The sequence below is a fragment of the Balaenoptera acutorostrata genome, chromosome 6, assembly GCF_949987535.1.
Source record: "Balaenoptera acutorostrata chromosome 6, mBalAcu1.1, whole genome shotgun sequence".
In the NCBI taxonomy this organism is placed as follows: domain Eukaryota; kingdom Metazoa; phylum Chordata; class Mammalia; order Artiodactyla; family Balaenopteridae; genus Balaenoptera; species Balaenoptera acutorostrata.
In genome coordinates, this window is record NC_080069.1 from 10,912,697 (window position 1) to 10,926,532 (window position 13,836).

General features: G+C 46.0%; 1 protein-coding gene across 2 annotated transcripts in view; it reads right to left on the reverse strand.

The window, feature by feature from the left end:
* Positions 1-10,074: 10,074 nt before the first annotated feature.
* The window catches only part of ELP3 (elongator acetyltransferase complex subunit 3), a 109,407-nt gene continuing 105,645 nt past the window's right edge, over positions 10,075-13,836 (reverse strand). For both annotated transcript variants that reach the window (XM_007192723.2, XM_007192724.2), the window contains one exon: positions 10,075-12,410. In XM_007192723.2, the coding sequence (XP_007192785.2) occupies positions 12,334-12,410 (77 nt within the window). In that variant the 3' untranslated portion in view covers positions 10,075-12,333. The remainder of the gene's footprint in view (positions 12,411-13,836) is intronic.

The following is a 13,836-nucleotide window of genomic DNA, read 5'->3' on the forward strand; positions in this document are numbered from 1 at the left end:
TGACCTTCCCTCTTAGAACTGATTTTGCTGCACCTGTAAGTCTTGGTATGTTGTGTTTCCATTTTGTTTTTTTCAAAATACTTTTAAATTTCCCCTTTAATTTCCTCTTTCATCCATTGGTTGCTCAGAAGAGTGTTGTTTAATTTCCATTATTCATATATTTTCCAGTTTTCCTCCTATTATTAATGTCTAGTTTCATACCATCATGGTCAAAGAAGACACGTGGTATGATTTCAGTCTTCTTGAACTTGCTGAGGGTTGTTTTGTGGCCTAACATTTGGTCTATCCTGGAAAATGTTCTGTGTGCACTGGAGAAAAATATATATTCTGCTGTTATCAGGTACAATGTTCTGTATATGTTATGTCCATTTGGTCCATAGTGTTATTCAAATCTGCTGTTTCCTTATTGACTATGTCTGGATGATCTATCCATTGTTGAGTGTGGGGTATTAAAGTCCCCAATTATTATTGTATTGCTGTTTATTTCTCCTTTTGGCTCTGTTAGGTTTTGCTTTATACATTTAGGTAGTCTGATGTTGGGTGCATAAATATTTACAATTTTTTTTTTTTTTTTAAAGAGGAAGGCTTGCCTTTTTTTTTTTAAAGTATTTGTTTATTTATTTATTTATGGCTGTGTTGGGTCTTCGTTTCTGTGCGAGGGCTTTCTCTAGTTGTGGCAAGCGGGGGCCACTCTTCATCGCGGTGCACGGGCCTCTCACTGTCGCGGCCTCTCTTGTTGCGGAGCACAGGCTCCAGACGCGCAGGCTCAGTAATTGTGGCTCACAGGCCCAGCTGCTCCGCGGCACGTGGGATCTTCCCAGACCAGGGCTCGAACCCGTGTCCCCTGCATTGGCAGGCAGATTCTCAACCACTGTGCCACCAGGGAAGCCCCAATATTTACAATTTTATATCTCCTTGATGGATTGACCCCCTTATCATTATATAATGACTTTGTCTCTTTTTACCATTTTTAGTTTAAAGTCTATTTTGTCTAAGTATAGCTACCCCTGCTTTTTTTGGTTAGCATTTGCTTGAAATATCTTTTTCCATATCCCTTTACTCTCAGTCTGTGTATGTCTTTAAGGCTAAAGTGAGTCTCTTGTAGGCAGCATATTGTTGGATCTTTTTTTTTAATTTTATAAATTTATTTATTTATTTATTTTTGGCTGCTTTGGTTCTTCGTTGCTGTGCACAGCTTTCTCTAGTTGCAGCGAGCGGGGGCTACACTTCATTGTGGTGCATGGACTTCTCATTACAGTGGCTTCTCTTGTTGCAGAGCACGGGCTCTAGGCACGCAGGCTTCAGTAGTTGTGGCTCACAGGCTCTAGAGCGCAGGCTCAGTAGTTGTGGTGCACAGGCTTAGTTGCTCCATGGCATGTGGAATCTTCCCAGACCAGGGTTTGAACCTGTGTCCCTGCATTGGCAGGCGGATTCTTAACTACTGCACCACCAGGGAAGCCCCCCTGCTTTTTTTTAATCCATTCATCCATTCTATGTCTTTTGATTGGAGAATTTAATCCATTTACATTTAAAATAATTATTGGTAGGTAAGGACTTATTGCCATTTTGTTAACTGCTTTCTGGCTGTTTTGTAGATCCATTGTTCCTTGTTTCTTATTCTTCTGCTTTTCTTTGTGTTTTGAGGTCTTTTGGTATCAGTATGTTTTGACTTCTTTATCATGTTCTTTTGTGTAATTACTATGGGTTTTTCCCCTGTGATTACCATGGGACTTACATAAAATATCTTAATATTATAACACCATATTTTAAACTGATAGAAACTTAATTTCAATAGTATTCCTAACTTTATGCCTCACAATTTAGGTTATTGATGTTACAGTTTACAAATTTTTTATATTGTGTAACCAATAACAGATTATTGTAGTTATGGTTATATTTTTACTACATTTGTTTTTTAACTTTTAAACTAGAATTGTAAGTGAATTATGCACCACCATTATCATATTACAAAATCTTTTGACTATATATTTATCATTACCAGTGAGTTTTATTCTATCTTCTTATGTTTTTAATATGTTAAATAGCATCCTTTCACTTTCACTCAGAGAAGTCCCTTTAGCATTTCTTGTCAGGTAGGTCTAGTGGTGATGAACTCCCTCAGCTTTTGCTTGTTGGGAAAGTCTTTAACTCTCCCTCATTTCTGAAGGACAGCTTTGCCAGGTATAGAATACTTCACTGACAGGTTTTTTTCTTTCAATATTTTTAATATGCCATGGCATTCTTCCTGGCCTAAAAATCCTTATTGAGTTTTCTTTATGTGAATCTTCTCTCTTTTCTCTTGCTACTTTCAAAATTTTCTTGTCTTTGACTTTTGACAATTTAATTATAACATGTCTTGGAGTAGACCTATTCAGGTTCAACTTATTTGGGATCTTCTGGGCCTTATGGATCTGGATGTCCATTTCTCTCCCCAGGTTTGGGAAATTTTCAGCCATTATTGTTTTAAATATACTTCTTGTCCCTTTCTTTCTTCTTCTTCTGGAATTCCCATAATGTGGATATTATTTCTTTTGATTGTGTCCCATAAGTCCTGTAGGCTTTCTTCACCACTTTTCATTCTTTTTTCCTTTTACTCCTCTGAGTAGATAAATTAAAATGTCCTGTCTTCTAGGTCATTGATTCTTTCTTATGCACAGTCAAGTCTGCTTTTGAAGCTCTCCCTTGAATTCTTCAATTGTATTTTCTTCAGTCATTGTATTCTCAGTTCTTGGATTTCTGTTTATCTTTTGATGTTTTCTATTTATTTGTTGAAATTTCCATTTTGTTTATGCAATGTTTTCCTAATTTCATTTAGTTGTTACTGTGTTCTGGTGGTTCGCTAAACTTCTTTAAGAGGATTATTGTGAAATCTTTGTCTGACAGTTCATAGATCTCCGTTTCTTTAGGGTCAGTCATCATACCTCTGTTGGTTTCCTTTGATGGTGTCATGTTTACCTGATTTTTCATAATCCTTGATTCCTTATGTTGGTATTCGTCCATCTGGGTATGTGGTCTCCTCTTCCAGACTTTACACATTTCCTTTGGCAGAGACAGGTCTTCACCGGTCAGCTCAGTTTACGTTTCTGAATGTGTGTGCTGGTAATGCTCTTGGGCAGGTAAGACTTGTTAGCAGGGTCTATTTTGGGGTGAGGCCACTGCCTGAGCTCTGAGGTGGCAGAATGGGGTTGTGCCACTGGCTGAGAACAGTTGGATAGGACTACTGGCTTGGTTGCCTGTCCAAGCAAACTTGGTTCTCTGCCTAAGCAAAGTTGTAGGATGAGCTCTCTGGTTGCCTCAGTTCTCTGATCAAGTTTACTAGATGGTCAGGATTGAGTACTCTACTCAGCAAAGGATGGGGCTATGAATTAGCTTCCCTGTCTTGGAGGGGCAGCAGGATGGGCCCCAGGACCTGCATGGCTTATTCTTTGGGGACTTGAATCAGGTAAGACTGCACTGAATTCCCTGGCCAGTTGGGACCTCTGGTTTTGCTCTGCAGACAGGGAAAGCCATGAGTGTGCTCTCTGTTCAAGTGCCTCTGTAAGTAGGACCGTTGGGTGGGCCATGCAGCTTCCCATGTGCTCTGGTTAGGTTCTCTGGTAGGATGAGCAGAGGGCAGCATTTAGCAGTGGGTGGGGCTACAAATTAGCTTCCCTGCCCAGGTGCAGTGGGAGAACCAGTGCCAAGGCCGACAAGGCTCTTTGTATGTGGTGTTGACTCAACCTGACCCATGCCCCAAGTTCCCTGGCTGAACAGGGCCACTGGCTTTGCTCTGCAGACCATCAGCTCTGCTGGCCTAGTGTATTCTCTGCTCAAGGGTTGCTGGGTTCACAGCTTCCAGGTGTTATGGTCAGGCTTTTTGGTCAGGTGGGGCTGGGAGCTACACTCAGCAGTGAGTGGGGCTGACTCAGCTCCCCTCCATGGGCAGGAGGAAAAGCCAGCTCATAGCTGCTTCCCAGGTGTTCCTGATCAGGCCTTCTGGTCAGAAGGGGCCAGGAACTACACTCAGCTGTAGGTGGGGCTATGGATTAGTTCTCCTGCTTGGGTGAAGAGGGGAATTCTCCAAGCCCAGCAAGGCTTTTTGTTTGTGGTCTTGACTCAAGCTGACCCACTCCCCAGGTTCCCTGGCCAGTTGGTGCCACTGGCTTTGCTCTACAGGTCATCAGCTCTGCCTGCCGTATCCTCTGCTCTGCTTGAGCGTTGCTGGGCTATGCAGCCTCCCAGGTGTCCCCAGTCAGGCTTTCTAGCTGGAGGGGCTGGGAGCTACACTCAGCAGCAGGCTGGGCTCTGTACTCAGCTCCCCTGCCTGGGCCAGGGCAGACCAGCCTCCAGGGCTGGCAAAGCTCTTCGTTTGTGGGCCCAAATCAGGCAAGCCTGTATCCTGCCGAGTTCCCTGGCCGGACTGTGCCCATCTTGGCTCTGCAGATGAACAATACGGCTGCATTCGTTGGGACAACTGCTCAGACACCACAGGTAGGACTTGGTCTGCTAAGATCTGAGTGCTGGTTGTTGCCAGCCCTTCCCCACCTCTCCATCACAATCAGATTCCCAGGGGTCAAGTCCTGCAGGTACCCCTGCAATCCCCGTGGGGCATGACCAGAGTGGGGGGCTCCCAAGAAGGGACCCACAGTGGGAGCTGGATGTGTACCCTTGGCTCTCTTTTCCCACTGGAGGAGCCGTAGGCTCAGGGGCGACCCCTCAGTGTGATACTGACCAGCCCGGGGAGGAGGCAGAGCTGTCAGCACGCAGCGGCTCCTCTTACCCTTCTGATGTGGGGTCTTGGTCTCTGCGGGGCAGGGCTTGCTGCAGCCTCACTCCTGTGTTCTAGGGTTCTCTCAGGGGTGTCTTGCCCATGAATGATTGTTAGTTGTTCTTCCTGAGGGGGAGTGAAGGCCATAGGAATGGACTATGTCACCGTCTTGGCGATGCCACTGTCCTCTGTTGTTTCTTGTCTAATATTATTGGATGAAGGCTCCACCCTGTGACCTCATTTACCCTTAGTTACCTCCAGAAAGGCCTGATCTCCAAATTCAGTCACATTGGGGGTTGAGGCGTCAATGTATAACTTTTGTGGGGGACACAAACATTCAGCCCATCAGAGCAGGGCTTACTGATTTTGCCGTGGAGTTGCCGTCTGGGTTGTTTCTTGAGGAACTCTATATGATTGTATGTTTTTTATTTTTATTTTTTATTTTTTAATTAATTAATTAATTAATTAATTTATGGCTGTGTTGGGTCTTCGTTTCTGTGCGAGGGCTTTCTCTAGTTGCGGCAAGCGGGGGCCACTCTTCATCGCGGTGCGCGGGCCTCTCACTGTCGCGGCCTCTCCTGTTGTGGAGCACAGGCTCCAGACGCGCAGGCTCAGTAATCGTGGCTCACGGGCCCAGTTGCTCCCCGGCATGTGGGATCTTCCCAGACCAGGGCTCGAACCCGTGTCCCCTGCATTGGCAGGCAGACTCTCAGCCACTGTGCCACCAGGGAAGCCCCTGATTGTATGTTTAACTCTTTCCTCTCGGGCTGGTTATTCTCTAGAAAAGCCTGTCAATTTCTGGCCTGTGGGGAGAGGTCTTGTCAGCGTTCTGAAAACTGAGCTGGGGAAGATGGCGGGAAGTCTCAGTACTCACTATTTAATATGCATGGGTTCACTTCATCACCCTGTTCTCAGTTCTATTACCCTGACCTTCAGCTTCGTCTGGAGTTCTCTCATCCAAAGATCCTCTCTTGTTTGACTCCCTTAATTCACCTCCAGTCTGTTGCTGAGGTGGTAACAGAGCACGTGCTGAATGGAGGGAACCCAGGGACCCAGGACCTGTAAAGGAGCTCCATCAGTCCTGCCCTGGCTCTTCCCTTCCCCTCCAGTGTATGGTGTTGCCAGGTCCTGTGGCTTAAATTGTACTGGAACTTTCTCCACTATCCAGTCTCAACTGCCAACTGAGTTACTATTGTCCATCTGCTTTAGAGCTTCCAAAATCTTAGCACTTTCGTCTCTTCTTTTGTCCTTGTGTATTAAAAAAAAAAAAAAAAAAAAGAAATCCTCTTTAGTCTGTGTGAGCCAAACTAGGTGTGTGTATTCACTCCTCTATTTATTTTAACCCAGAAGCGTCCGTCCTTTTCTCTGAGAGTAACTTCCAGAGTTACTTGGTCTCAGCTATCTATTTAAATGGATTGATTACTTACTGCTGGTTCTCTTTCCGTATTATCCCTGTTCCTAAGTTCCTTATTTGGATATGTCTCTTGGCTGTATTATTCAAGTAGTTTGTCAAAGGAGAGCTCACTGGCAGTTGTGGCGAGAAGTGGCTGGAGGTTGGTGGGGGTGGAGAGCAAAGAGCATCTGCAAGGCAAACATAGCTTCAAGAAAAAAAAAAAAAAGAAAAAAAATCCCTTTCCAACCCAATTACCAGCCTGAAACCATCGGTTTTAGAAATTCTAGAGCCACCACTGCTCATAGGTATTAGGGTCCTTAAATCTTTGCAAGTTTGCGAAAGTCAACCTGTTGCCTTTATACTTAGCTCTTCACTTACCAGCTTTGTGGCCTTGGTTACATTATTTAACCGTTCTGAACCTTGGTTTCTCATTCGTAAAATGGGGGCCAAAATTCCTACCTCGGAGGATTGTTGTGAGGGCAATACCAGGCCTGTCCACTCAGATATTCTTCCCTTTCTCCTTCCCTTTCCCCAGCGTTCCTTTCCCTTCCTTCAGGTTGATGTAAGTAGTCCCTTACCTACTGCCCCAGCACCCCAAGCACGCAGTGGTCCAAGACCCTAGTTTTTGCAAAGCTAGATGGAGGCAGAAGCCAGCCTCAAACCCAGGCAGCTGGATGCCATGCCGGCTCTTCCTTGGAGGGCAGGGTGGGGTGGTGGCCAAGTGCCGGGCCCCTCCCCACCTGCCCAGCTGGACAGCAGGGACGATCGTCTTCCTGGCTCACTTCCCTGGTGGCGCAGTGGTTAAGAATCTGCCTGCCAATGCAGGGGACACAGGTTCGAGCCCTGGTCCGGGAAGATCCCACATGCCGTGGAGCAACTAAGCCCGCGTGCCACAACTACTGAGCCTGCGTGCCACAACTACTGAGCCCACAAGCTACAACTACTGAGCCCACGTGCCACAACTACTGAAGCCCATGCACCTAGAGCCCGTGCTCTGCAACAAGAGAAGCCACCGCAGTGGGAAGCCCGCACACCGCAACAAAGAGTAGCCCCCGCTCGCCGCAACTAGAGAAAGCCCGCGCGCAGCAACGAAGACCCAAAGCAGCCAGAAATAAAAAAATATTAATTAAAAAAAAAAGGGATAGAGTTACAGAGAGGGCATGTGAGCCCTGAAACACCATTAAAAAAAAAAATGTTGTGAGGTTAGCTCATACCGCTAATCTCACAGACAAGATCGGCCCTGAAACAAGAGGATAACCTTCCCTGCAGGGCTTGAGCAGTTGAGGAATCCGACCTGAAGCAGTAACTTCCATCAGGGAGATGAGATAAGGTACGGTCACCTCTGACCTCAATGAAAGTACATTCACGCTCCAGCGCCTCTCGGTGACGCAGAGCTTGGCATTTTGTGTGATGGGACTTGCTCCCAACCGCAGGTGCTGCTGCCTCTGCCGGGGCAAGGCCAGGCCGCAGGCAGGTTGTTCCTTCCCCACCTCCTGGAAGGTGGGTAACAAGTGAAGGATGGAAGGGCTTGGGGGCGAAGAACCACAGGGAGGGACACAGAAGCCTGTCATGGATGAGTGAGGCTTGTAGAAAAAAACTAAAGCAAATCTTAGTATTAAGTCAACGAGTGTATGCAGCCCCCATGCTTCATACACAGTTCTAGCTATTGTGACAATGAGGATATAAAGGAATGTAAGATATGAGAAGACCCCCTTAAATAAAGTATGGGATCTGCAGACAATGGGAAGCTAGGTAGTCATTAAAAAGGATGAAGTAGATCCGTGTGTACTGACACAGGAAGATGCTGGTGTTACATTTTGTGGAGTGAAAAAGGTTACAAAGCGACAGGCACTGTGTGACCATTTTACGTAAAGGTGACCGATGGTTGTGTGCGTTCGGGTGTGGGTGAGACGCATGGAAGCATGTTCATCACAGGGCTTACCACTGTGATGGTGGGGTTTCAGGTGATTTTGTACCTTTCTGTTTCATTTCAATCTGTCATATTGAGCATATATAATTTTTAGAACCAAAAAAAGCTATTTTTATTGAAACGGAAAGAGCAGACTCTCCCTTTGCTCTGCGTTCTCTCTTGATGACATCGTGCCCTTCCACTACCTGCACTGGGGAAAACCGGGCTGGTGACAGGACTCAGGTTACAGGTTGTCTGTTGTGAGGATGAAATAGTAAGAAAGCACAGCCTTGTTGCTCAGTACTTGTGTCTTCTTTAAACATAAGCTGACTGAAAACACTTTTCCCCTAAAAAAGGAAACATGGGGGTGGAGTGGAGAAAGGCCGAGTCAGTGACTCGCGTTGGAATCCTAAACCCACTTAGTATTATAGCTGAGCTCAGGGCTTCTGTGCTGGGCCGCTCTGCGGGCGCCTTTCACGTGGCTGTGTGTGCGATCCGTGGACATTTAGGGCCGGTGCCGACTCTACTGGGCAACGTGGTGGCCCTGGGGCTTCAGGCCCGGCCATGATGACACCAGCCTGTGTCCCCATTTGTTAATGGGGGGAGACGAGCATTGACCTTGAGGGCTGCATAAGGGTGGCCTAGATAGAGAAGCAGCACATGGTGGGCCTCAGATGGCAGTTCCCTCCTTGGAGGAGGAGTTCTCCAGGCAGACAGAAGGGTATTCTAGGCATGTGGAGACAGGAAGAGATAAGGCCGCACATTTGGATGTAGAAAAGCAGCTGGTTTGCCCCTTGTTACAGGCGTGTTTGATTATTTGTCTATGTTAAAATCAGTTTCTTTAAAAGGTCTGTAAGCTTAGTTTTTGGAACTGCCTTCACGGAGTTAAACCCAACCGTACAGAGGGCACACAAGTCTAAGGCACAGATGTGGCACTGCTCCTCCTCCCTGCCACGAAACGTGCCAGCCTCCCTCAGGGGACTCCCTAAGTGGATATGGCGACCTGTGCACACTCATGGGAGACCGCAGTCCATGCTAATCTAATGCTGGACAACTTTCTGGGAAGCCCCCAGAATTACAGTGATATTTGGAAATGCTTTTTGCTGTTGCAGAGTCTCAGCTAGTTTCTTGTCCCTCAAAGCATGGATCTGACAATTTGTAACCCTAGACTTATGTCAGTGAAACAGAAGGACCGATCAGAGGATGGGAGAGAAGGCCTCAGACCCCAGCAATACTATTCTTCTGACACTGGCCTCTAGCAAAAGTTCGAGAGTCTAGCAAAAAATCAGATTCTATTGCCAACAGATAAGAAACTCCCATGTTAAAATGGGCCAGATTCTGCACTTGTTAGATATTGGTCGTAATAGCCAGTACTTGTAGTGTGTTTTACGTTCCACAGGCCCTGGTCTAAGAAACTGACATACGTGAGCTCATTTAATCCTGACAACTACTGCACGAGGGAGAAATTATCATTTCCACTTTACAGACAGGAAACTTGCTGAGAGGCAAGAGCTTTCTTGCTCGAGGTCACACATCTGTTGAGAAGTCACTTCACTGGAGTAACGGCATTTTACATAATGTCATGGTTTATGCAGCGTCTCTCAAATGGGACCCCACTGGACCTCGCGCTTACCCTGACAGATGGGCGATTCTCTCATGTTACAAATTGGAGGGGGGGGGGCGTGTAGCTGAAAAAGGGGAGGGGACTTGCCCACAGCTTCAGAGTTAATAAAGGAGCCCAGGTTTTCAGAACCTAGAGCTTGAGCTCTTTCATCAGCTTAAGGGTCTGTGAGTTCTTTATGAACAAAATTCTGTTTTTAACTAGATGATAATCTTAAAAAACAACCACCACCCATAAAAACCTTTGGAAATGAAAAGTTGAATTCGAAAGCTGTTTTCGTAGAACAGGCTTTGGTTTTTAAGTTGTACTTTTCAGTATTCTTTTGTGTTAGCAGACATTTTTTCCTTTAAAAGGGCTCCACGTTCATTCCTAAGTTGGGGAAACAGTGAGCCCTACCAGGCCCTTTTACTTGGCGATAATGTATTTTTAAAGTCTCATTTTTTATTTGAATAGATTTCAGTCTGTTTCTGATAATTTAAAAACAACAACGAAACCTCTCCAGGTGATTTAAGAAAAACTGGAGTCAAAAGCGGAGCTATGTGAGTGGGCCTGAGATGGTTGCTAAGGAGTCACTCAATACAGATCAGAAACACAAGCTGCAGCTTTAAAGGTTTCACGCGGAGGCCGACAGGATCCTGTCTAACTGATCTTCCTTACGAGGTGGTCCATTTGAGCAGGCGCACGTATCTCTAGGAGAGCCAGGCCAGCCGGGCTGTGGAGGTGCCAGGCACCACACGTGCCAGGGACAGTGCTTGGCAGTCAGGGGAGAAGCTGAAGCTTCTGGCGGCAGAAAGGCTCGGTAAAAGAAATGTTCGCGTATCGAGGTCTGGGGAAGTCATTCTGGCTTATCCATGAGTTAACTTGAATCTGAAGCTGAACAGAACAGCCTGTTTGTGGCCCATCAAACATACACTGTACATCTGCTTTAATTATTAAAGAAAAGGGCGCACTGACTGACTAGAAGAATGTCCACGTTAAACACAAAGATCAAATGCCTCTCTGGCTGGGAAGCCAACGCTGATACTCCTTCCACGACGAGACTTCCTTCCCAGGTGCCAAGACCATACTGACTCGCTGTGTATGTGCTGATCTGTTTCCCCCCCCAAGACTGTGCTGAAAACCACGCTTCTCTGGGGCAGTTCCTCAGTTATCTGAGAGGCTGTCTTCTAGGCCATAATCGTCAGTTTGGCTCAAAATTGAGAAGTAGCTGAATTCCTTAAATAGCACTCACAGAAAGCGTCTGCAGTGCCACAGCGAGCCCACAGGAAGTCAATGCCATTTGCCTTGTAGCAGTTTAACAAAAGGGCAAACAGCGCCCAGGAAGAAACAAACACAGTGCCACAGGCAGGAAACCCAAACCTGTAAACTCATGGCAAATGTCACTGCGTTTACAGGGAGAGGAAAAAACCTTACGTGATTCTTCCTTGTATGTTGAAGGTTTTATTTTTCAAACCTTTAGAAGAATCAATTCCATTTAATAAACCTTTGTAAAATGCCACAGGAGCCAAGGGATGCAGGGTTAAGCCATGTTCTTAAGAACTGACCCTCTCCAGGCTGAGTCTCCTTAGTAGATTACCTGGAAGTTACATAGAGGCAGTTCTATAAAGATGAAACTTTGAAAAAGCCAGTCTTTTTCCTATTTTTAGATTTGGGCCTGTTTTCCATTTTTTTTGCTTTCACAAAAAAGTTTAACCCTGACCTTTCTCCATTTAAAACAAACCAAAATCCATTTAAAGAATTAAAATGCAGGGAACAGCTCCTGTGGACGTGCCTCTTGACGTCCACAGACGTCACCCAAACCCAGACACATGCACAGCAGACTCTGCCTGCTCAGGACAGACCAATGGGGAAGCCAAACGCCTCTCCGGGCGAAAGTGCCGCCCACGGTGTTTTGCAACTGTCAAGAGTGTGCAAAGTACAGACGATTAAAAATATGAAATAAATGGATGTCTGTAAATGGATGTCTGTAATGGCCCTTCATAGATGGTAGACGCCCAGATGAGAAAGGCTGGTTTCAAGCTTGAAACACAAGCCTACAATCTCACTTCTTCTCTCCCCATCACACTGTTACTTCAAACCAGAATGATGTCCATGAAAACAAAAGCTCATTTTCTTGACCTGTGCTGGAAGGCATATGTAGTTACAGGTCAGAGATCAACGTGACAGTTTTCACATGTCCCAACCTGGCGTTTTGTCTGTACAGGATATAAATAACCTGCTGATAGGAAACTAAGTGTCCTCCTCAAATGACATAGCCAGTTTTTAGTTTATGAACCGTCAGTTCAAATAAGTTGATCAGTTTGCTTTTGTCACTGTGCCTGAGTCATGGTTAGGTCACTTGCAGGCCTCATGCAGAATTTAGAAATTGGTTACAGGACTTAAGCCTCGAAAACGGAAGTGACGTCTTGAGAACATGCAGGAGGGCGCGGTGCGGGGGCTCTGAGCGCCCAGGCTCTGTGGGCTTGGTCAGCAGACGCCCGGCCCGGCCCTGAGCGCGGCTTCCAGTCTCTGTGACTCCAGCGGGAGGGCGAGGGGGAGGCTCCTTGTCAGGGGGTCAGGGAGGTCCATGTGCTTCGCTCAGCCTCTGTGCTGAGTGTTCAAGACATCCTGAATCTCTGTTTTCTGCCAGGGAGGATACGTATCAAGGTGCGCTGGTGTGGCGGTTATTTTAGATTTTTTACCATGTACGGACCTTGCAATCTGTAGCCGATCTTTCTGTAATAATTCCTGGTGCCAACCCCTGTGAAGAAGCAGAAAAACAAAAGTCAGAAGAGTCTCTTACTAAGCATTACTTTAGCAGGCCTCAAAAGCCAGCACCCGTGCCCCTCCTAGCCGTCCTCCTTCTCCCACTCTCATTCACAGACCAAAGTCCTTTCCAGATCGAATCTCATTTGATTAAGTTCGGAAATTTAAAAACATTCTGAATTCAAGTTGTGTTAAAACACATAAACTGTATTTCAGAGCCTGTGGGTTTACAATCCTGTGGGTACCGTGCAGCACGACTTCAGGGGTTACAGGTGAACGGGAAGTGGTGGATCTAATGTGTGAGATGTCCACACTCCAAGTGAAGCCAGACGGTGTTACGGTTTCCTGGAAGGTTGAACGAGAGGTCAGGTATGGGAAGTGGAGTTCCCACAGCCGCCGGCAGCCAGGGTGCCCTGACCAAGCGAAGTGTCAGTGCCACTCACTCATCCAGAGCAACGATTTTCACCAAACACCATCAGTGACATTAAATTAGTGCTACTTAATGTGCATTTCATTCACTTTATATATATATTTTTGGGGGGGTATTAATTGGTATACTTATATTGATATACGAGCAGTGTAAGTACCAGGAGTTTATGTCAGTTTTGTATTTCCATCCATTTAAGGAACACTAGCTGATTTAAGTCAATACTAAAGGTCCGTGAAGTTTTTTCTTTAAAAGGAATCATTATCCTAAATGGTACCGCTATAATAAAACACGATCACATTTAAGAAGCTGAGCTCCTAGGAGGATAAAGCGTGGCTTATGTGGTATTATCTATACGAGTGGCTAAGAGAATGGGCTTTTGATCATTCAAAAGATACGGATTTAAGGTCTAGACTTGTCATTTTAAGGGCTGTAGCTTTGGCCAATTACTTAATTACATTTTATCATCTATAATAACGTACCTATGTTTTAAGGATACTGAATATTAAATGAGATAGTCCTTGATATGTGCTTAGTCCGGAGTCTGGAAAAAGCCAATTCCTCCAGAACCAATTGGCTGCTGCTGTTATTATTTTAGAGCTTTTCATGGTCTGATATCTGATTATATTTCTGGCTTCACTGCTTGCTACTATTCTCCCCTGAAACACTATGCTTCAGCCCCAGTGAAGATTTAACTTTTCTAAAAGCTCCCGGTGTGTCTGGCTCTACCTAGCTGCCAGGCTTGGCTCATGCTGTGCCCTCCAGCAAACTGATCGAACCCAAGGGGGTTCGTGGGAACCTCTGATCTGGAGCTTGTTGGTCAGAAGCACAGTGACAACCTAGATTTGCAATTGGCATCTGAGGTGGGGTCATTCCCGCGGGACCGACCTGTAACCTGTGGAGTCTGATGCCACCTCCAGGGAGACAGTGTCAGAACCGAGGCAACGGTAGGCCACCCGGCTGGTGGTGCAGAGCTGCGTGACGTGTGGAAACC